At 47.4% G+C, this 22,954-nt stretch overlaps 3 protein-coding genes across 4 annotated transcripts in view; 1 reads left to right on the top strand and 2 right to left on the bottom strand.

Annotated features, from left to right (window-relative positions):
• Positions 1 to 1,394: 1,394 nt before the first annotated feature.
• Positions 1,395 to 6,657, bottom strand: YRDC (yrdC N6-threonylcarbamoyltransferase domain containing). Its single transcript, XM_003273296.4, has 5 exons — positions 6,229 to 6,657; positions 5,570 to 5,684; positions 5,333 to 5,452; positions 2,758 to 2,900; positions 1,395 to 2,454 (listed from the first exon to the last, which is right to left on the bottom strand). The coding sequence occupies exons 1-5, from the start codon at positions 6,615 to 6,617 to the stop codon at positions 2,382 to 2,384; spliced, it is 840 nt and encodes a 279-aa protein (XP_003273344.2). The 5' UTR covers positions 6,618 to 6,657; the 3' UTR covers positions 1,395 to 2,381.
• Positions 6,227 to 7,898, top strand: C12H1orf122 (chromosome 12 C1orf122 homolog). 2 transcript variants are annotated; one of them, XM_030823470.1, is made up of 3 exons: positions 6,227 to 6,876; positions 6,969 to 7,170; positions 7,422 to 7,898. In XM_030823470.1, the coding sequence occupies exons 1-3, from the start codon at positions 6,842 to 6,844 to the stop codon at positions 7,515 to 7,517; spliced, it is 333 nt and encodes a 110-aa protein (XP_030679330.1). In that variant the 5' UTR covers positions 6,227 to 6,841; the 3' UTR covers positions 7,518 to 7,898. The 2 variants fall into 2 exon arrangements, with proteins under 2 accessions (XP_030679330.1, XP_030679331.1); XM_030823471.1 differs by having other exon boundaries at positions 6,244 to 6,743.
• A 112-nt stretch (positions 7,899 to 8,010) lies between these two features.
• MTF1 (metal regulatory transcription factor 1) overlaps positions 8,011 to 22,954 on the bottom strand; it is a 49,218-nt gene continuing 34,274 nt past the window's right edge. Inside the window, exons 8-11 of the mRNA XM_030823469.1 lie at positions 20,940 to 21,042; positions 19,349 to 19,944; positions 15,889 to 15,952; positions 8,011 to 14,049 (exon numbers count right to left, since the gene is read on the bottom strand). Coding sequence (XP_030679329.1) covers positions 13,619 to 14,049; positions 15,889 to 15,952; positions 19,349 to 19,944; positions 20,940 to 21,042 — 1,194 coding nt within the window. The 3' untranslated portion in view covers positions 8,011 to 13,618. The remainder of the gene's footprint in view (positions 14,050 to 15,888; positions 15,953 to 19,348; positions 19,945 to 20,939; positions 21,043 to 22,954) is intronic.

Consider the following 22,954-nt stretch of genomic DNA (forward strand, 5'->3'; position numbering starts at 1 on the left):
AAAAAAAAAAAAAAAAAAAGTTACTAAACAAGGCTGGGCGCGTTGGCTCACGCCTGTAATCCCAGCACTTTGGGAGGCCGAGGCAGGTGGATCACCTGAGGTCAGGAGCTCGAGACCAGCCTGGCCAACATGGTGAAACCCCATCCCTACTAAAAATACAAAAATTAGCTGGGCATGGGTGCCTGTAATCCCAGCTACTTCTGAGGCTGAGGCAGGAGAATCACTTGAACCTGGGAGGCGGAGGTTGCAGTGAGCCAATGTGGCACCACTGGACTCCAGCCTGGGCAAGAGCAAGACTGTCTCAAAACAAGAAAAAAACAAAAAACATTACTAGACAAGATTTCTAGAGGGAATTAACAAACCAGTGCTTATTTACAAATAAACTAATATGCTAACTGCAGGAACCCTGATTAAAGCAGGCCCCTGTTAACACCTCACAAGATTCTTAGGATATACTTGAAAACAGGTGCATTGGAAACCACTGTACTAGGAAGTTTATGGGCTCAAGACTGAATCGGAAGCTAGGCGTGGTCGCTCATGCCTGTAATCCCAGCATTCCGGGAGGCTGAGGTGGAAGGATCGGTTGAGTCCAGGAGTTCGAGACCAGCTTGGGCAACACAGAGAGACGTGTCTTTAAAAAAATAAAAAATGGGCTGAGTGCCTTGGCTCACGCCTGTAATCCCAGCACTTTGGGAAGCCAAGGCGGGTGGATCACTTGAGGCCAGGAGTTCAAGAACAGCCTGACCAACATGGCAAAACTCCATCTCTACAAAAAATACCAAAAAAATTAGCAGGGTGTGCTTGTGCACACCTGTAGTCCCAGCTACTCAGGAGGCTGAGGTGTGAGAATCACTTGAACCTGGGAGGCGGAGTTTGCAGTGAGCCAAGATTGTGCCACGGCACTCCAGTGTGGGCAACAGAGATTCTGTCTCAAAAAATAAAAAAAAAAAAGACTGAATCCGAATTTTGGGAACTAGGGTGCAAGAGGGAAGGGGAGGAAGGAGGAGGAAATAGACCCCAGTGGTCACCTCAAGGACACCCAGCCCCAGTTAGGTAACTGATATTAAACCCCACCAGAGAGATGAGCAGGCCTGGCCACCTGGCTTTGGGGCTTAGCTGGGGAAACCAAGGCAGGCAGGGACAGCTGAAAGGGTTGGATGTTGACCTACAGTAATTTACAGAAGGTAGCAACACAGGCTTCATTTGACACACGCACAGTTTGAAAAATACTAAACATGGCAAGGCCAGGGGGCAGGGGCAGCCATTCTCACACATTGCTAATGGCAGTGTAACTTGACTCAGTTCTTTTGAAGGCTAATCCATATTGAGAGCCGTAAATAATTCATACACTTTGACCTACTCTCCTAAGGAAATAATTCAAAAAAAGAAAAATAAACCATTTACAAATATGTTTAATAGCAGCATTTCTTTAAAGAAAAACAAAGTTCAAATGCCCAATAATTATGTTTAACACTTGGTACACATATAAATAGACAAAAGGCTGCGGAGAACACTGGATTTAAATAAAGGTGTTATGGGTATAATTAACTATAATTTATTAATAAATAAGAAAAAAGTCCCTGGCTGAAAAGGATAGTGGAGGTTTATTTCCCAATATTCTTCCATTTGGACTGAACCCCTGCCAGCTGAGCAGACATCCCACTATTACACTAAAAAGACTGCTCTCCCTGCCAGCAATTACAATACATGACACACTAGGCCCAATGGCTCAGAGGGAAGAGTGGCCTGTGGCTCTTCAATCTTTATCCAAACCTGCTTCTAGCTTCAGGAGCCTTTGGTCACCTGAGACTTTTTATTTATTAATTTTTATGAGATGGAGTATTGCTATGTTGCCCAGGCTGATTCTGAACTGCTGGGCTCAAGCAGTTCTCCCGCCTGGGCCTCCCAGAATGTTGGGATTACAGGAATGAGCCACCACACGCAGCCACCTGAGACTTTTTAAACAGCACCAGCACTTCTGGCTGGTTTGAACCTTAAATGCCACCACCCACCAGAGAGGAGGCTCTCACTAGATTCTAAATCTGTTATTTAATTACTTTTCAATTGAAAAACAAAACAGACAGAAGAAACTTATTAGAGTAAGGCCACCTAGGAATGTTCTTAACTTTTCCATTCAGCTTTTGGCTGATATATGAAAATACAAATAAATACATCCTTTCCCCAGGTGCAAGGCTAAACCAGCAGCTCCAAGGGCTTGGTCTACAGTGCTCAGAAAGACACACTGCCTTAAAAGTCAGGCTAGTGCCCGAGCTCCAGTGGCCTCTGCAAATGAGGCCTTGCCAGTCGTCAGTGGACAGACACATAGTATCCAGCACCAGGCCTTGGGCCTTGGGCCTTCGGCCTTCCTGCTTCCCAGAGTTTCACAGGCAGGACGCATGTGAGGGGAGCAGTCCGTACTTCTGTTGGAGGATGGCTGTAGTACTTTCCAGGGCACTGAGGAGGAAACAGGACAGTTACCAGTCTGACTTCTCAAAAGTCCCGAGCCCACCAGAGGCTGGTGAGCAGGGACATCGAAACTGGCTAGCCTTGTTACACCCTGTTCATCAACCCTTGATGAAACCTTTCGAATCCTAAGAAAGCCAGGAAACTTAGTCCCACTGCAACTACCACTTCTCCAAACCTGGCCCACACTCCCTCAGGGCAAGATAGGAGGCACATTTTTATTTTGTCAAAGCTTTTTTGCATCTCTGCAACCTCCCTCAAATTATTTCCCCACGCCACAGGAAAGAGACTTACCAGCCTGGACGAATGATGCCAAACTTTCCAGGCACAGACAAATCAACCACAGTTGAGCCGAGGCGACACTCGGGGCTCTGGCCATCCCCAATTTGTCCCCCATCAATAACCAAGGACAATTGAGGCCAGAGATCCTGGAACTCCTGAGAAGAGGGAGAGGGAAGAGCATGGACACTATCCCTGGTGTATCCAATAATGTCAAACTGCACGCAGTCATCAAAGGCCACAGTCTTAAAACAGAAGGCACCTTCCTCTAAGCAGAGAAGGGAGCTTCATTTAGTTAAGGTCAACTGTGCCAAAGACACTGCATTCTATGAGGTTTGGAGCCCTCCTGGGTTAGCACTCCAAGTAACACCTATCTAGGGCTTAAAGAAAATCTTGCTATGTCAAAAGGAAATTTCATACGTTGCTTCAGTTACGGAAATGTAAGTACAATGAATGGAGTTCTGGGCAGAGATATGGGCTCTAACTCGGACTTTCCATCATATCTCCATGTGACTGCACGCAAGTTACTCTATCCAGGCCTACAAGACAAGTGGGCTGACTAGATGATCCTATGTCCTCATTTCATTTGTTCTAATCTACGTAGCCGAGACAGGACTAGGATGATCTTTTCTTTGGCCTGGCTTGCAGCAAAGATAAGAGAACAGGGTCAAGAGTCAAAAACTAGGTAAAAAGACCGGGCGCAGTGGCTCATGCCTGTAATCTCAGCACTTTGGGAGGCTGGATCTCTTGAGGCCAGGAGTTTGAGACTAGCCTGGTCAACAAAGTGAAACCCCGTCTCTACTAAAAATACAAAAATTAGCCGGGTGTGGTGGCACACGCCTGTAATCCCAGCTACTCACTCGGGAGGCTGAGGCAGGAGAACCGTTTGAACCCGGGAGATGGAGGTTGCAGTGAGCCGAGATGGTGCCATTGCACTCCAGCCTGGGCAATAGAGTGAGACTGTCTCAAACAAAACAAAACAAAACAAAAAAACTAGGTAAAAATCTGGTCACTTAATGGCTGTGTGACCTGGAACAAGTGATTCCAGCTCCTTCTAACTCTAGAACTATGCTCCTGGATCTCACTGCAACTCTGATCAGGGTAGGAAGAGTAGAACATGGTAGATTCTGCATGCCACCAGCACTCAGTCTTTGGGCTATGAAAAGGATACTCCCCCTGGAACAAGAGACTGAATTGTTAACTGAGCTAGAGCTTCCCCAACCCCCCAGTGAAGACACTGCAGTGGCAGTTAGGCCTGGAAATTTGGGACAGGAAATCATAAATACCAGTTACTGTGTTGGACAGGTCAAATGATTGCTGACAAGGTAAAAACCTCCCCTCCCTGTGCCACATCCCGATTCTTGCTCCTGGGGTACAGCCACCAGGACCAAGTCAAACCTGCACTCTGAGAATGGGAAGGGATGCTGAACTCTCACTTTCCAAGAACCCTGAGCCCCACTCTAGCTCTGGGCATGGAAAACCCATCGAATGGAGTTCTCAGCAGAGATCTGGGCTCTAACTCTGGACTTCCCACCGTATCTCTGTGTGACTGCACGCAAGTTACTCTATCCAGGCTTATTAGCTGGATGTAATAAGCCCAAGGAAGGCCCAAGGCCTGATGCTGGATACTGATGTCTGGCCCAGAGTCTGGGGACACAATGTAGCTTATTACTACATTTTACATCTTAGTAATAAGAAAAAAACGAAATTTCTATGTGTCTCCTTTGTTCTAATCTATGTAGCCAAGAAAGGACTAAGATGATCCTTTCTTTGATCTGGCTTGTGGCAGAGATAAGAGAACAGGGGCAAGAGTCAAAAATGGGGTAAAAATCTGAGTCAGTCACTTAATGGCTGTGTGACCTGAAACAAGTGATTTAACTTTTTGGAGGCTAAACTTCATCTTTTCTTTTTTTTTTTTTTAAGAGACAGAGTCTCGCTCTAGAGCCCTGCCTGGAGTACAGTGGCACAATCTGAGCTCACTGTAGTACCGCCTCCCAGGTTCAAGTGATTCTCCTGCCTCAGCCTCCCAAGTAGCTGGGATTACAGGCATGCGCCACCATGTCTGGCTAATCTCTGTATTTTTTTTTTATTAGAGATGGAGTTTTGCCATGTTAGCTAGGCTGGTCTTGAACTCCTGACCGCAGGTGATCCACCTGCCTGGGCCTCCTAAAGTGCTGGGGTCACAGGCATGAGCCACTGCCCTTGGCCTTCTTCATCTTTCTTTACAGCACTGTCGTGAAGATTTATAGCCTAGCACTGTCGTGAAGATTTATAGCCTAACTGTTCTCCAAAAACTGTTATCTCCAGAAAAACAGGAAGATATTGTTCTTATCATAATCTTTCCTATTATTATAAAGACAGAAGAAAACACCAATTCTCCCCCTGGCTTTTCAGACTTTGAGATAAAATCTTTCAAATTTTTTAAATTTATATTGCCCCCCACCACCTCCCTGCCAGCTGGGCAACCTTCCCACTGTTGGCCCAAGGACTCTCACGCTTGGCCATCCCAGTGCACTATCAATGCCACTGATTCACAGGAAACAGTGTGTGCGCTGGTGACATTTCCAGGGGAAGGACTGGGTAAACTCACCTCGACATTCAGAGAACTGGCCTGGGAGCTGAGGTTGGCACTAGTGAGGGCAAGCGGACCCTCAAACATCTGAGCCAAGTCTTGCATAAAGGCATGATCAGGAATCCGAATGCCTACAAGCTATAAGGCAAGGGGAAAGGGATTATGAGAAAGATTGGAAGGGGTAGAGGGTAAGTCTGATCTGGATCCTAGTGAAAGCCAAGTGGCCTGGAGTCTGGGGACACAAACTTGACTCACAGGCGTAAAAGGGTTTAGGTCCTTGTTGAGCTCCTCCGAGCGTTCCATCACCAGGGTCACCGGTCCTGGCAGTAGGTCTTTCAGGAGCCCCTCGGGTACTCTCACACGGCAGTATCTGGGAAACACAGGAGCATAAATCCATTCAAAATGAAGGGCCACTGGTGGTCCTTTCCTAGACTCTAGACAGACGTAGGAAAGGAATCCTTCGAATTTACAATGGGAGCCGCCTGTCTCCCTGCTTCACCTCCCTAGAGCTTGAGCAGAAAGCAGGGCTCCAGAGGCGCACCCCTGGCTTGACGTCCATGTGCCTCTGGTCTCAGGCACTACAACAGCTGCACCGCTGTGATATCGTGATAGTGGGATCAAGCTCCACGTTTTATTTTCTTCAAGGCATTCGCTATTAAATTAAGTTACTGTGTTTGCTTTTTTCCCGGGGGCCTCCCCAATTAGCACAAATGAGCCAAGGGAACAGGGTCTCTGCCTTTCTCGTGTGTTGCTGCCTCCCAGCAGCATGTAGTTCACGGCCTGGGGCACGTTAAGTCCTGGGTACATACTTCCAGTTCCGGATTCCTTGGTGAGCCTGGACAAGCCCCTCCCGCTCTCTGCGCCTCAGTCTCCCAAGCCTGTCACCGGAAACCCCTCCCGCGGTGCCGCCTCACCTGTAGACGTCGGCCACGCGGCCGAGGCATACGGCCAGAGGCTTGGCCTCGCTGCGGCCCTTGAGGCGGTACACAGCGCGCAGAGCCGCCGAGCAGCTCGCCGCGCAGGCCAGGCCGTACAGCGTATCGGTGGGGACGGCCACCACGGCGCCGGCGCGCAGCTCGGCCACGGCGGCCCGCAGCGCCTCGGTCCAGCCGGCGCGCTCCGGGATCGCGGCCTGCACGGCCCCGCTCCCCGGGAGCCGCAACAGCCGAGCCCCGGGGGCCGCCGGAGCGGGGCTCGGCGGGCGGAAAAGGCGGCCGCTCCGGGAGCCAGCGGGCCCCTCGCTCAACCCCACGCTGGCAGCCACCGCGGCCCTCATCCCCCTGCACCGACGCGCCGGAGACATCCGCCCAGGCCCGCTTCCGGGAGGAAGTGACGCTCCCAGCCAGCTTCCGGTCCGGGAGACTCGGCCCCACCTCTGCGCCGGGCAGCTTAAAGGGACCACGACCCCCAGGAGGATTGAAGGAGACCGGTGGGGACGGGGCGGGGCGCAGCCTTGCGGAGCCCTAACGCAGCGCTGGGGAGGGGGGCGGCCGAAAAGGGGGCGGTGGTCAGGCCGCGCAAGCGGAGATGGAATGGGGCCCGGGCTCAGACTGGTCACGGGGGTGAGAGGGGGCCCGTCGGGGCGGGGGGGAAGGGGCTTGGCCCCGCGCAGGCGCCGGCCCTGACCGTCTGTCTCTCGCTCTCTCCCGGGCAGGGAGGCTGCCGGCGTGGACCGCGGGAAGGCGGGGCTGGGGCTCGGCGGGAGGCCACCCCCGCAGCCGCCCCGGGAGGAGCGCGCCCAGCAGCTGCTGGACGCGGTGGAGCAGCGGCAGCGGCAGCTCCTGGACACCATCGCAGCCTGCGAGGAGATGTTACGGCAGCTGGGCCGCCGGCGCCCGGAGCCGGCTGGTGGCGGGGTTAGTGCCCACCCTGGGCTGGGCTGGGCTGGGCTGGGGTGGGGTCTGCCCACTGGCTAGGCTGGCCAAGCCCTAGCTTACCCTGGAGGGGGGGAAGTATGTCTCCGCCGCTTTATGCCTAACCTCCTTTGATCTGGTGAGAGGTTTCGAAAAAGTTAATACTATCCAAATGCCAAATGGCCATATCCTTGTGGGGCCTAATCCAAGGCCTTGCCTCCCAGCCTCACTTTTTTCTTTTCTGTTCCAACTAGAACGTCTCAGCCAAACCTGGAGCGCCCCCCCAGCCGGCTATGTCCGCCAGAGGCGGCTTTCCAAAGGATGCTGGCGATGGAGCTGCGGAGCCCTGACCATCCCCGAGCAGAATATCCTGACTTCTCTCCCTCCCCAGGGCCGGTGGCTGGACTCTGAACAACTCCCTTCAGTAAAGGGGCCAGTCTTCACTGGCAGTGGCTGGTACTTGGCTCTCAGCCTGGAGTGGCAGCTCTGCTAGCAGCTGGGTTCACTCCCACTTCATCCTGGCTGAAAGCAGTGCTGTGCTTTGAAATGCAGCCAATGAATACCCAGTCTGATTACCCAGATTTGGGCAGACCAGCAGTGCTCGCCAGAGTGGTCTGGCCTGCTATGGGGGATCCAGGTGGTGTTACATGTCCATTTCATGCTTTGGGGGCTTTTAGCCCCACAAAACACCTTCAGCAGAGCCTTGATTAAAAGGAAACCTGCAGACTCTCCTGGTGACCGACGTTTCCTTTCTGTCCCTTCTCCAAGACTGATGGCTGGGAAGGGGGGAGTGGTGGAAAAATGTCAACTATGGGCAGGGTTGGTAAGAAATGCCACAGATACTACCAGATTTAAATAAGCATTTAATTAGGATTTCATTAGTATTTAATATTGCTTTTTCAATTCCAAAAAGTTAAATTTTCACTTTTTAGCAGATATTTTAAAGTACAATATTAAGTTTATACAAAATGAGCAATTAAGCAAACACCATTATTTCACATTCTTCAAAAATACAAATTCGTATTTATTCTTTTTTTGGGTTTGGAGGTTTCTTCCTTTGGAAGTACTGAACCTGTAACGTTTTCACATCGCTCAGTGGAAGTCCGTTGTTCCCATGTTTCACACTTACTTTTACATAATCCAAATAAAACTATTTGGGATTTTAAAAGTTGTCACCAAGACCCCGGCCAATGATTAGTGTATGTCAAGAAAAAGGGCTCTTGGGGGCTCTTGCCTTTCCTGGCTAGAAGATCTGAGCCAGAAATTCAGCAAAAATCTGTTTCCAGCCACCTTGCCCAAATAGGGACTAGGAAGAGTTCACAGGAAAAGGGAACAGACACCTTGAACTCTGACCCCCACCCCCACATTCTCCAAAACACAACGAAGGATGTAGACTTGAGTCAAACAGCCCTTGGGAGGCCTGAGAACACAGCAGGAAAAGGGCAAGAGAAAGCCTCTGACTTGGCACACTATGAGGGTAACAAGGATATTGCAAAAAACACCCCTGGGTTTTGGTGCAAAAAGGTTTTATGAAAAATTTTCCCATAAGAAAAAGTAGAAACTGCATTGAATTGAGAAAGTGACACTACATTATCACCCAATTTTTGGCCCAACAGGCACACCACCAAAAGGGCAGTGTGTGGTTTTAAACCTCAATTCCAGTAAAAAAGCTTGTACTATGTACACATTGACATAAAGATCCAGTTTAATTTGCATTCTTCAGTGCAGACTGAGAAGCCCTCTCTTGAACAGGAGTAACAGTGAGAAATGCCCAGTGGTTGTCAGCTTCCCCTAAGGGCATCAGAAGAAATACAGGACCCTTTCCCTCTCTCTCTAAAAAACATGCAAGAGGAAACAGGCCAAAATGGCTAACCAATCAGAAATATGCTTCAGTTTTGTTGCCTCCACCCCCAAATATTAAGGAACAGACAATTTCTGATCTATGTCACAGCAGAACTATTTGCATACTGGATCTATGAAAATCTTTCTGCTTTGGCTGAAGTGTATTTTAAAACTTGTCTATTCTATAGCCTGAGAATTGAAGATAAAATGGCGGAGGTGGAGTAAAGGAAGAAAGTTGATAATGATTCATGGGATGTAATGTTTGTTTATAGGATTTAATGAAGGCTGGAGGCCTTTTTGCTTAAGGAACCAACACAGGTAGTATGGGGAGCAGTATGGAAATGGCTCATGTTGCCCCCTGCCACCATGCCTCCCCAGACATATTTCTGATTGGTGGTGTAAGACAATTGTAAACTCTTGAGAAATATTGTTGCAGTTCCACAAATCAATGGTTTCAATGACTCTGGAAAAGTCTTTAAGGACAATGGATGTGATTACAAATATAAAAGTCTAGAAGGTGCCAGGTTTCTACCTAGGAACAATCTGTTCCTTCCTTTCAGGCATCATTTGTAATGGTGAAGAGGGAAAAGATGGCGAGAGACCAAGAAGTGATGAAAAAGGGCCTCAACAGTCAGCAGAAAACAGGACCCACAGCAGTTCTTCAGAGAGCCTGAGGGGGCGCCCTGGGGCACACAGGGAAGGCTTGCATAGATTGAGCGGTTGCTGAGAATGCATAATAGTGTTTCCCTATGGACAGCCTCATAGCACAGGGCTGATTGAGCGGAAAAACGCGGCCAGGCCAGGGCCACATGGGACAACGACCATCAAGCTACACATATTGCACCAAGGTAAGTGCTTTTCTTTTCACACCTCAATTTAACTTTTTATTCTGAGCAAAAAATAAAACTTTGTGGAAAGTATATATATGTATATATACACACAAAAGAAATTGCAGCAATCGGGTTAAAGATAAAATAACCTAAAGTGCTTTTTTATTTTATTATTTCTTTAATATACCAATATGAGGTTCTGCAAACTTGTCCCTCTGGACACATTCAGCATTATACAAAATCTCTCAGGAAAACCCACCCACCCTCCAATATCCCCATCAGTCCACAGCCTTGACCCTGAAAATAAAACTCTCCGATCTACCAACTATCCCAGAGGTGAAGAAGAGAAGCCCCTTGCCTTTTACTCAGAGAGATCTTCACATCTTAAGGCCCCTTCTGGGCTTTGTACCATGATCTCCTTCTAAACGGAGGTGGAATTCAATAAATGACACCACTTCTGTCACCAAACTAGTGGTGCCCCCATGAGACTGGCCAGACCCTGCCAGGAAAGACTGGGCCACTATCCCTCAATGCCCAACCTACCTGCCTGGGAAGGGCCAAGTTCACTAAGGCAGTTTGGTGGTACCAGCCAGTTTCCTTACCACCCCCCTAAGTCCATGAACCCCAATCCCTGGTGCTAAGCACCCTTTGAAGCGGTTGTCTAATTGGAGATGTTAGTAGGAGCTAGAAGATAATGTACAGGGTGAAAATGGTTAAGTTTACTATGGGAGGGGAAAAAGGCTTGATTTTTACCTGCTAGAATTCTACAAATCCTCCCTAACCTCACCCTAGGTTCATTTCCCAGGTTTGGGAAACCACACTCACCATGAAGGTTCTTTCTGGCTCTGGCTTAGCTAGGGGCCCTCTCTTCTCCAAGGTCCTCGGCACTAGAGACCAGGCTTATGGAAGGACAGGTAGCAAAAGAGAACTGGAAAAGGAGGGAAAGAAAGACTGCCTACCCTGGGAAATAAACCTGATCTTCACAACCACTCACTGGCATTTTAAGCACATTCCTGATTTTTCAAAAGCTGATTGGATCTGATAGTCTCTCTTGTTATCTAGAGTCACCCTCAAAAGGCAGATACTTCAGCTTCTTCAGCTGGAAAAATCTGTCAGCCTAAACACTGTTTAAGATGCTGCTTCATCCCCCCGATCTTTGAGAGTGAAAAGGCCACTGACCTGGGTAGGGCCCAACATGAGCACAGCCCTGGCTAACCAGGAAGAGTCGCTATTTAAGCCGTGGGTGCTTCAAATGTCCTTCCCTGGGCTCCTATTTCCCACTTCCGCTCCCAGGGAACCCAAATCCCAGGTGACCACAGGATGGGGATATGGGAAGGTCATTACTGCCCTCTGATAGAAGCTTACTTTGGGGTCCCATCACTACTCTCTCAGAAGTTGTAAACAGCAAGGGCCCTACCTCAAAACTTCCCATGGGTGCAAAGTCCAGAGACAGCCAAGGACACCTCATGCTCAGCAGCTGGTTTTCCAGGAGGACTAACCCACTGTGTTAATAGGAAATTCCTCCTGCCTTATCAACTTCTGCTGAGGTCAGTGGTCACCAGAAGCCACAATCCTTTTGGGGAAGGGAGTGCAGAAGGTCAAAAAGAAGTCAATTCCCTAGACCAGGCATGGTGGCTCACACCTGTAATCCCAGGACTTTGGGAGACCAAGGCGGGAGGATCACCTGACGTTGGGAGTTCGAGACCAGCCTGACCAACATGGAGAAACCAGGTCTCTACTAAAAATACAAAATTGGCCAGGCGTGGTGGCGCATGCCTGTAATCCCAGCTACTCGGGAGGCCGAGGCAGAATTGCTTGAACCTGGGAAGTGGAGGTTGTGGTGAGCCAAGATTGCGCCACTGCACTCCAGCCTGGGCAACAAAAGCAAAACTCTGTCTCAAAAAAAAAAAAAAAAAAAAAGAAAAAAGAAGTCAATTATTCTGGCTAGGGTCCTGGAATGGGAAATTGGCTGCTTGTAGTTAAGATTTCTTACTGCCATTTCTCCTCATGGCAGTAACAACATTCACCACCACTGCCCTCTTTGTCTGTCCCTGAACATCCTTGCTAAAGGCAGGGAGGGCCTCTGGCTCCAAGGTAAATTATCTATTCTCAATAATGTCTTGGCTGGCCCTGAGCAATGGCTCAGAGAACAGGAGAGTGACCAATGCAGATCCCTTTACATTAGGGAATGAAAATGCAAGGCAAAATTATGGCTGCTTCCTGCCTGACACTGTCGGCTTAGAAGAGCAGCCTTGTTTGTGGAACACCACTCCTTGCTCAGGGCAAGGAAAGGGCTCTTGGGAGGCAGAGGCCTATTCTGCACCTCAGGCCATGCCTGGCCTCTGAGCTCGGTGAGTTCGGTCAGCACTCATGACTATGTTAATATAGCCTGTTGAGAGAAACTTTTCATGCTAGTATGGATTGTATCTTTTATTTTAAGAGGCAATGACTTGGAGCCAAAGGCAGACATATGGATATAATTCTATAACACACACACACAATTTTTTCCTATAACACAACTTAATGAAACATTCCAAATGAGATAACTTATTGCAACATTTCAGGCTTTTTGGTGGAAAGGGAATTTTTTTGTTTTGCTATACCCTGAGTAGAAGATCATCGTTTTGTGTTTCTTTTTTTTTTTTTTTTTTTTAAATAAATCACATGACTAAGCTGAGCAAGTCACATCCTTGTTTGCACTGTATGAGGCTGTATGCAAAATCCAGAGGGGGGGCAGAGATGGAGGGGGCAACCCAAAGCCTGGCTGGAACCTGGAACCAGGACACCTGGCCTGCCAATTACATGCCACCTCATACGAATTCCCTTAAATCTGCACCTTCTTCTGATAAGCAAAATGCAGCCCTTCTGCTGTGAGGAAGAAAATACTATTAAAAAGAAGGCAGACCACCAAACAGCAACTGGCCATAAGCCACAAGTTCACTCTAGGACAAAACAGCAATGTTCCCCAAGGAAAATTCACTGCGATCTGCAAGCCCTGGCAACCAACTGAGAGAAAGAACCAGGAAGGCAAAGACAGTGATCATGTTGCTAGAGCCTGCTTTGCACACACGTCATCGACAGACAGCAGTCAACAAGCTGCCTAGGGCCTCTGCAGAGCCAGATCAACCCCACAGCCTGTGAGCCAGGCCTTAAGCTGTATATTTGTGCTGAAGCGGGCTGCAGAACGACCCGTGTTATCCACCCTGAGCGCCACCAACACTAAGCACAAATGACAACACCATCTCACCTGAACCCTGTCCAACTCACAGCTGCCTCACTGGCCTTTGCCACTGCCCTCTCTGATGGAGCAAGGGTCTGGCCTTCCAAGCAAATGTCAGCCTCAGATTCAAAAGACACACAGGAAGGAGCAACACCCAACACACTGAACTCTCCTGCCCAATCCACAAAGACCCCAGTGCAAGCGATGGGCAGCATCAGATTGATGGAAACCACACCCTTTCATTTAGAATTTTTATGCACACGAGTAACCTTAGTTTCCAAGTTCACATGACAACAAGCAAAAGTGACATACAGTGCAGCCAAACAGTTCACTTATAACTTAGCTTTTTTTGTTGTTTTTTTGTTTTTTGTTTTTTTCCAAAGATTAGTTCCTTAAAATGGATGCTCCTGGGATGTGAATAAAGAAAATACGTCTGAAAGGTGAGGATTTCAAACAGTAGATTTCTTCATCTTTCAAATTTCTGACCCATGATGGCAGGCATTGTACCTCATGCTTCCTGCTCACCCACTTTTCCCGGCGGTGAGCACACACGGGCCTTTCACTTGGAGAAGCTGCTGGTGAGACCCATCTCCTCCTCCCCCTGCAGTAGTGCTTCAATGGGAATCAGATTGGACGGGGTGTCCAGGCTCTGGAGGGATAGAAACTCTGACACATCCATGGCACTTAACGTTTCTGTCTGAGGGTCTGAAGGAGTCTCTGCTTGTCGGCTTTGCTCACAGGAGGAGGGCATGGTAGAGGATGATGACCCGGGAACAGGGGCTGAAGAGAAAGTCTGTGCTGGGAGCTGCAGGCTGGGCCCATCAGGAGCCTGGGGGCTCGGCTCTGGAGGGGGTGGGGAGGAGCAGCCCTTTCTCCTGCTGGATGCCCGCTCCTTTGCAGAGTCCCGGCATGCACACTGACACTGACATGCCTCTTCTTGTTTGATGATGATCACAGGAACACTGAGGCCAATCTGCTGGACAGAGCTCCCTGCGAGAGAGGCAAGAGAGACTGCTCTTCAAGTAGCTGCAGGGGCAGGAGCATGAGGGACAGGGATACATGGACTAGGTGAGAGCAGAGTGCCATGGGAACCAGGGGAAGGGTGGTTGCCACACTTCGGGCTTTGTTCTGCTTTAAATTGGACCACATGCCCTCTGAGGTAAAGGAGGGACACTCCCCAGCCCAAGACAAAGTCCCGTTTCCTTAGAAAGTCACACACACAATCTAGATGCACCCTGTATTTCCAGCTTCATTTCCAGTCATTCTCCACTGCACCCTCCATGTGGATGCCTACTTTTCCTGACACGTTCTTTATACCCCTGGGCCTGTGGGCTCTTCCTTACACCTAATATCCCTGGACACCACTCTTCTGGAGAACTGACACTCATCTTTCAAGACCTAGCTCACTCCCCCACTCTCTTAGGCCTATGCAGAGGACTAGCTTGGATGAAGCCCGTACCCAGCCTCCCGGCACACATGCACAGTGCTGCTGTCTTCCTTCCACACCTCTCTCCTTGCGGTACAGGACCTGCTTGGTTCTGCCTGCCCAGGAGACTCTGAGCTCCTTTAGGACATCTTACTCATCCCTCTCTCATGTGTTGTGCGAACATTTGCTCCATATTCAGCCAGGCTTTGTGTGTCTTGACAGAGGTAAAGACCAATGGGCAGGACGAGGTGCAGTGGCTCATGCCTGTATGTAATCCCTGTACTTTGGGAGACTGAGAAGGGAGGATTCTCTTGAGCCCAGGTGTTTGAGACCAGCCTGGCCAATATAGTGAGACTGTCTCTACACATAATAAAGAAAAATTAGGCCGGGCCTGGTGGCTCACGCCTGTAATTCCAGCACTTTGGGAGGCCAAGGTGGGCAGATCACTTGAGGTCAGGAGTTCGAGACCAGCCTGGCCAACATGGTGAAACCTTGTCTCTACTAAAAATACAAAAATTAGCTGGGCATAGTGTTGAATGCCTGTAATCCCAGCTACTTGGGAGGCTGAGGCATGAGAATCACTTGAACCCAGGAGACAGGGGTTGCAGTGAGCCGGCATTGTGCCACTGTAGTCCAGCCTGGGCAACAGAACGTGACTGCATCTCAAAAAAAAAAAAAAAAGAAAAAAAAGAAAATTAGCCAGGCATGGTGGTGCAGCATGCCTATGGTCCCAGCTACTTGGGGGGCTGAGGCAAGAGGATTGCCTGAGCTCAGGAGGTCCAGGCTGCAGTGAGCTGTGATCGTGCCATCACACTGCAGCCTGGGTGACAGTGAGACCTTGTCTCAAAAACAAAACAAAACAAAGGCCAATGGGCAAGAGAACAGGGTGGGAACTGGGAGGCCTGACAACTAGTGCTTTGGTTCCACCACAGATTCACTTATAACCTTGGGGGAGTCAATTAATTTTTCTGGGTCCGGGTGTCTTAATCTATAAAATAAAGAATTTGAATAAAAGGAACTTTCAGCTCTATATGTGTCTCTGACCCAGATGCTATTTCTTCATTACTGTAATTAGAAAAGAGTCCAGTGAATTAACAACTGCCCTCTTTAGCATTAGCTGTGATTCAAAAATTTTTTCTGGCTACATTTTAAAGCTGCATCTGAAAGGGAAAGAACTGTTACTAGTTAAAGAATGTTAAACATGGTATTTTGGCCAGAAGTATACTAACTTCTAATAATTGTGAGAATATGAAATACTCTAGCCAACAATACAATGTGAAGAATTTAACTGAGGCTGTTTAAAGATTTTTAAAGTTTTAGAAACTGGGACAAAGCAATAATTAGCTGTGCCTCAAGGGGCCCACAGAGTTGCCTTCTCTTAAGGCTAACATGGAATTACATACCTGGGCTACTGGCTACTGGTACTGCAGTGGTAAAAAACACCTTCTCAACTTTAGATGCTTGCTGCTGAAAAAAGAAAAAGAAATCTCATTTATAGCCACTGTAATATGGCAGATCCCCAGCGACCTGAAGCCTCCCCAACAGTAATGGTCATCCAAGAAGACAGAAAACCCTTAGTGTTCAGGGATTTTTGTACTGAGTGATGTTTTGTTTGTGCTCTGACATGAGGTCACTGCACTGTTTAACATTCAGTGCTGACCATGTAGTTAGCTTTGTACGCTACTAGTTGACTGGCTCCCAGCTGCCTAATCCAGTAGGTTCTGTATCCAAAGGCTCCTCCTCCTCCAAGGTTGCTTTTCTCAAGCAGATTGTCTTCTCAGAGGGATCCCAGGGCTAGCTTTCCTTCAGGCTCTCCACATTCCCTGCTGCCCCCCAATACTTCTAAGAAAGCTGGAAAGTTCTTTTTTTCCCCTCAGAGATTAAGCTGCATGCCAAGGACAGGTTAAGGCTTCCTCTCACAGGCAGACAGCCCTGTAAAGGCCTTGTGCTATAAGGTGCACAGCATAGTTCAAGGGTGGGCCCTGGATTCAGCCACACTTGGATTCAAGTCCAAGCTCTGCCACTTATTAGTTGTTGGTGTTGGGCATGTGATTTAACTTCTTAGAGTCTTGTTTCCCCACCTGTAAAAACAGGAATAATAACTGCTATGGATGGAGTATCTGTCCCCTCCAAAACTCATGTGGAAAGTTAATCCCCAGTGTGGCAGTATTGAGAGGCTGGGTTTTTAAGAGGTGACTGGGTCATGAATGAATTAATTCACTCACGGATTAATGAGTTATCATGGGAGTGGGACTGGTGGCTTTATAAGAAGAGTAAGAGAAGCAGGGTGTGGTGGTACATGCCTGTAGTCCCAGCTATTTGGAAGACTGAGGGAGGATCACCTGAGCCCAGGAGTTCGAGGCCAGCCCAGCCTGGAACATAGTGAGATTCTCTCTCTTAAAAAAAAAAAAGGCCAGGCCTGGTGGCTCATGCCTGTAATCCCAGCACTATGGGAGGCCGAGGTGGGCAGATCACGAGGTCAGGAGATCGAGACCACCCTGGCTAACATGGTGAAACCCCGTCTCTACTAAGAATACAAAAATTAGACAGGTGTGGTGGCGGGCACCTGTAATCCCAGCTACTCGGGAGGCTGAGGCAGGAGAATTGCTTGAACCCGGGAGGCGGAGGTTGCAGTGAGCCAAGACTGCACCACTGCACTCCAGCCTAGGCAACAGAGCGAGACTCTGACTCAAAAAAAAAAAAAAAAAAAAAAAAAAAAAAAAAAAAAAAAAAGGAGAAGTGAGACCCATATTTAAATACCTGAAAAGAAAAGGGATGACTTGTTTCACTCAGCACCCCAGGACAGGGCCAGAGAGAACAATAAAAACCACATGGAGGCGGGCTGGGTCCCAGTACTGGAAAGGCGTTTCCAATGACTCTAGCTATCTAGAAATGGACATAGGCTCTCTAGATCTAGAGGGGGTTGGCACCCTAGTTCTGGAATTTGAGTGTTCTCCCTGTTGAGCCCCAAATTGCCTTTCTAGTGTGTCTGATAGTAGCATACATCCACCTCTAGGTTCTCCAACTTAGTACATCCTTTTCTCCATCTAATTCCTACCCATATCTCAAGGCTGACCTGACCTGTATGACCACCCAACAAATCATTAGTGTCTGAACCCCTCGACGCAGTGGCCAAGGGCCACCAACTCTGGGATCAATCTGCTTATGCTTAAATCCCAGCTTTGCCACTTGTGAGGTGTGTGAACTTCAGCCAGTCACTTAATCTCACTGGACCTCTGCTCTCCATTGGGAAAATTAGACCTACCTCCTAGGATTGTTGTAATATGTTAAAATGTGTTTTGTGTGACATATACAGCTGCAGCTATACAGAGATAGTAAAAATATCAATGATTGCTAGGGGAGAGGGAAGAGGTAGAAGGGATGAATAAGTGAAGGACAAGGAATTTAAAAAAACGTGAAACTATTCTGGATATTGTAATGGTAGATACATGACATTATGCATTTGTCAAAACCAATAGAACCGTACAGCACAAAGAATGGACCCTAAACTATGGACTTTAGATAATAATAATGTATCAATACTGGTTCATCAGTTGTAACCAATGTACCACACTGTTGCAAGATGTTAGTAATAGGGGAAAAAAACAAGATGATAGGGAGAAAAAACAATAATAATAAGAGGGGAGGGCTGGGCATGATGGCTCATGCCTATAGTCCCATCACTTTGGGAGACTGAAGCAGGCAGATTGCTTGGGTCTAGGACTTCAAGACCAGTCTGGGCAACATGGCGAAACCCCGTTTCTACAAAAAATACAAAAAATTAGCCAATTGTGGTGGTGGGTGCCTGTAGTCCCAGTTAGGAGGCTAAGGTGGGAAGATGGCTTGAGCTCGAGAGGTGGAGGTTGCAGTGAGCTGAGATCGCACCACTGCACTCTAGCCTGGGTGACAGGGCCTCAAAATATATAATAATAATAATAATAGGGGAAACTAGGGGTGGGGAAAGGGTTTATGGAAACTCTCTGTACCATCTGTTCAATAGGTCCAAAAAAAAGTAATCTAAAAATAATGTACATAGGTAATAACTGACACATTGCAGATCCTCAATTTTAAAAAATATGTAGCACAGTAAGTCCTTACACATAGTAAGGATTCAATGAATAATAGCTGTTGATGTTTTTTAAATTACCATTATTAGTATTTAATATTTAACCTACTGGTAATATTAACTTTCTTTTTGGCATTTTTAGCCTCTTTAACAAGAATATATGTTTTTATAAAAAATAAATCATGTTTTTTTCTTTTCTGTATCCTCCAGATATTCAGTGTGGTGTCTGGCAAATATTAGGCTTTCAAAGTTGTGAGACTGGCCACCCTGAGACAATTCTTCACCATGAAGCATTAACTGAATGACCAAGTCATTTCCCTAGTCATCAAGACCAAGTACTTCCTCAGAAAATGATTCTATGATGGGCTGTGGGAGCACAGATTAGTTCCCTGACTTGGCCACTGCTGTCCGGTGCCATCTGACTGGGTCACATCAGTCCCTCACATCAGTCTGACTCTGCCTTGAAAACAACCTGCTTTTTCTGGAATATTCTGGGGCCTCTGGAGTTTGCTGACTGCTTTTTTATACTAGATGATGTGATTAGATTCCAGTATCAGTAGGAATATTTGTTCGAGTGCCTCCTGCTAGATAGACTGTTTCTCTGCCTCCTTATTGTAGGTACTGACCACAGCATTTCCTACATTTATACCACTTATGTGGAAAATGACTAAAAGGTAGAATTACATGTTTCATGGTGGATATGACAGCCACTTTTCTTTTTGAAGTAAAAGCTTCTGAACATGTCACCGATGTAAATACACTTCACCCCACTGGGTATATTTATACATAATACTTACAATTTGCTCTTGGTTTTGTGGAGAACTGGTGGCACCATTTAATATCCATTGTAAGTTCTGTTCTCCCATGACTAGGCTGGACTGCAGGATAGCTGTGTTGGGAGTTGGGGTGATGGTTATTGTGGGATTATTAGTTAGGACAGAGTTGGCACCCAGGGGCAGAGTCTGGACCATGGCTGGCAGGGGCTCAGTAGTACTTTGTGGTGGGGCTGGTGCTGCCACAGCTGATGCCACTGCCGCTGCTGATGCAGAAGCCCCAGCAACAACAGAAAGTCCTGGTACGATGGGCTGCGGTGCCTGGGGGTGCGGAAGAAACTCTTGATGATTAGCAGCAAACTGTGTGCTGTGGGAAACAGGCACTTCTGGAGGTTGTAAGAGAGCAGGGGGGTTGCCAAATGCAGCTTGCTGGGAGCCAGGTCCTAGGGAGGGAGCAGGCGGAGGAGCAGACGGAGCTGAGGCAGGTAGTAGAGGCTGGGGTGGCTCGGAGAGGCCAGGCTGCAGTACAAGTGGAAGAGATAAAGATGCTGAATTTCCTGTGGATGGCGGAACATCACTGACTGACTCTGCATCACCATTAAAACTTTCAATCAAGGAAGCTGGCAAGAGAAAGAAATAGAAATATATATACATATCCCAAGCCTTAGGTGAGCCACAAAAGCAGTCATTAGGGGCTAAACAAACACAGCTGAAGTCCACTGAGCTGATCTCTTCATGGCTAGCAGGCCGGCTCTCTGTCATTTTCATTTAGTGACACCTCTGGTCAAAGTATCATGTTTCACCATCAACCTCACTTCCTAAATGTGAAGACCCAATATAGGTCTAACCATTTAAAAAAGTGTCTTAAGGCTTTTCTGGAAAAGAGACTAAACATCCTTTTTTTGACATGACTAGTGACTATACTTTCTGACTAATGGGAAGTTTTACAGACAAATTTTCATCAAACACAGTATGATCTATGCATCTGAAGTTTGTGGGTTTGTGGGTCCTGTCCATTCATAGACAGTGTATCACATCAGAAGAAAGAGCTCACAAGGCTGGGCATGGTGGCTCACGCCTGTAGTCTTAGAACTTTGGGAGGCTGAGGCGGGTGGGTTGCCTAAGCTCAGGAGTTTCAGAGCAGCCTGGGCAACATGACAAAACCCCATCTCTACCAAAAATACAAAAAAAAAAAAAAATTAGCTGGGTGTGGTGGCACGTGCCTGTGGTCCCAGCTACTCGGGAGGCTGAGGTGGGAGGATCATTCAAGGCTGGAGGTGGAGGTTGCGGTGAGCTGAGATCACACCACTGCACTCCCATCTGGGTGACAAAATGATACGCTGTCTCAAAAAAAAAAAAAAAAAAAAGCAGAAGAAAAAGCTCACAGCTCCTCCCATTTTGGTTTTACAGCCAACAGAAGATTCTGGGAAAGGAGACTCTTCTTCAGGACTGAGGGAAGTAGGGGAAAAGATGGAATTATACTGAAAGACCCAAACTTTCTGACCCTTTATAGAAAGCTCACTTCATTTAAGCTAACTAGAACGATTCATTGTGCCTGTGACTCAGTGTGTCAGCAAGTGTTGAGATGTGAGTAGAAAGAATCCGTGTGACAAACCTGTCTGTTGAGGATCTTCCTGAATTGCCGTATCATCTGAATTCTGGAACATTGATTCAAAGATGATTGCTGGTGAAATTGTGCCGAGGTCCTGGCCCTGGGTCTGATGGAGAGAGACAAAGATGTGAGATTGGCCATCTTGAAACAATTCTTCACCATGAGAGAACACATTCAAAGCAGCAGAACTAGAATGAAAATCTTTTGATATGCATCTTGTTTCTACCTTCTGCTATTTAAAGTAACACTAAAGATTTGGGTCCTCAAATACTTTATTTTTATTTATTTATTTTTTAATAGAGACAGAATCTCACTATGTTGCCCAGGCTGGTCTTGAACTCCGGGGCTCAAGCAATCCACTCAACCTCAGACTCCTAAAAATGTTAGGATTACAGGCATGAGCCACCATGCCCAGACCTTCGAACACTTAGAACAGGAATTGGCACACTATGACATGCCAGTTGATTTCCTGTTTTTGTAAATAAAGTTTTATTGGAACATGGGCACACGCATCCATTTACATATTATCTGTGCTACTTTTGCTACAATGGCAGAGTTGACTAGTTGTGACAGAGCCCATGTAATCAACAAAGCCTAAAATATTTACTGTCTGGCTCGTTACCAAAAAAACCTTGCTGACTTCTGATCTAAAAGACCAAATCTTACATTAAAAAATGAGATTATAGGCCGGGTGTGGTGGCTCACGCCTGTAATCCCAGCACTTTGGGAGGCTGGGGCGGGCAGATCACCTGAGGTCAGGAGTTCGAGACCAGCCTGGCAAACATGGTAAAGCCCCGTTTCTACTAAAAATACAAAAATTAGCTGGGCATGGTGGCAGGCGCCTGTAATCCCAGCTCCTTGGGAGGCTGAGGCAGGAGAATCGCTTGAACCTGGGAGGCAGAGGTTGCAGTGAGCCAAGATCGCACCACTGCACTCCAGCATGGGCGACAGAGCGCGACTCCGTATCCAAAAACAAAAAAAAATTATATAATATTCATTACCCTGCAACTTGCTTTCCTCATGTAATAATAACTGTGAATATTTTTCATAATATCTATGATATTCTAGTATGTATGCATGGTAATAAATAAAACAAGACAACAATGATGAACAATAGTGATAGCTTTATATTTAATAAAAGGTCAGAGGCATTAAAAACAAAAAGGTAAAATGTGAGGGGGGAGACCCAACACAATGTCCTGAGGGCCTGTCTCCCCACAGGCACTAACTAAAATGAGCACTCTTCACTTTAGTTCAGGGAAGGGGAAAGACTACAGTTCTTCTATCCATGGTCAACTTCCAATCCACCTCTACCCCTACAGTTCATAGGGCAAGAGTGGTAAGGGCAACTGCCTACAAAGTCCAGACAAGGAACAGAAATACGTGAAACAAGGGAGGTGGGTTGTGGCATACTGGAGAGAATGCATGCCAGTCACTTCAAGGGCTTCAGCCAAATGCTGCCATGGGAATATGCAGGCCAGGGATTACCAGAACTCAAGTGGCAAAATTTTGACTTTCTTTTTTTTGAGACAGGGTTTCTTTACTCTGTTGCCCAGGCTGGAGTGCAGTGGTATGATCATAGCTCCCCACAGCCTTCAACTCTCAGGCTCAAGCGATCTTCCCACCTCAGCCTCCAAGTAGCTGGGACCACAGGTATGGGCCACCACATCTGGATAATTTTTTAATTTTTCTGTAGAGATAGTGTTTTACTATGTTGTCCAGGCTGGTCTTGAACTCCTGGGCTCAAGAGATCCAGCCTCCCAAAGTGCTGGGATTATAGGTGTGAGCCACCACATCAGACCCAGAAATTTTGATTTTTACATGAAATCTACCAACTTGTAAATAAAAGCCAAGTGCAGTTGACCCTTGAACAACATGCGTTTGAACTGCACAAGTGGACTTATACTTGGACTTTTTTCCACTTCTGCCACCCCTGACACAGCAAAACCAACCCCTCCTCTTCCTTTTCCTCCGCCTACTCAATGTGAAGACGATGAGGATGAATCACCTTTACAATG

This window comes from Nomascus leucogenys, chromosome 12 (assembly GCF_006542625.1).
Source record: "Nomascus leucogenys isolate Asia chromosome 12, Asia_NLE_v1, whole genome shotgun sequence".
In the NCBI taxonomy this organism is placed as follows: domain Eukaryota; kingdom Metazoa; phylum Chordata; class Mammalia; order Primates; family Hylobatidae; genus Nomascus; species Nomascus leucogenys.

Excerpts from the sequence above, each read along its gene's own strand:
- YRDC (XM_003273296.4), bottom strand. The coding sequence starts at position 6,617 with ATGTCTCCGGCGCGTCGGTGCAGGGGGATGAGGGCCGCGGTGGCTGCC. Across the intron at positions 5,685-6,228 it reads CGCGTGGCCGACGTCTACAG|ATACTGCCGTGTGAGAGTAC; the intron begins GTGAGGCGGCAC and ends TGTGTTTCCCAG. Across the intron at positions 2,901-5,332 it reads CCAGTTCTCTGAATGTCGAG|GAGTTCCAGGATCTCTGGCC; the intron begins GTGAGTTTACCC and ends CCCTCTTCTCAG.
- C12H1orf122 (XM_030823470.1), top strand. The coding sequence starts at position 6,842 with ATGGAATGGGGCCCGGGCTCAGACTGGTCACGGGG. Across the intron at positions 6,877-6,968 it reads GGCTCAGACTGGTCACGGGG|GGAGGCTGCCGGCGTGGACC; the intron begins GTGAGAGGGGGC and ends TCTCCCGGGCAG. Across the intron at positions 7,171-7,421 it reads CGGAGCCGGCTGGTGGCGGG|AACGTCTCAGCCAAACCTGG; the intron begins GTTAGTGCCCAC and ends TGTTCCAACTAG.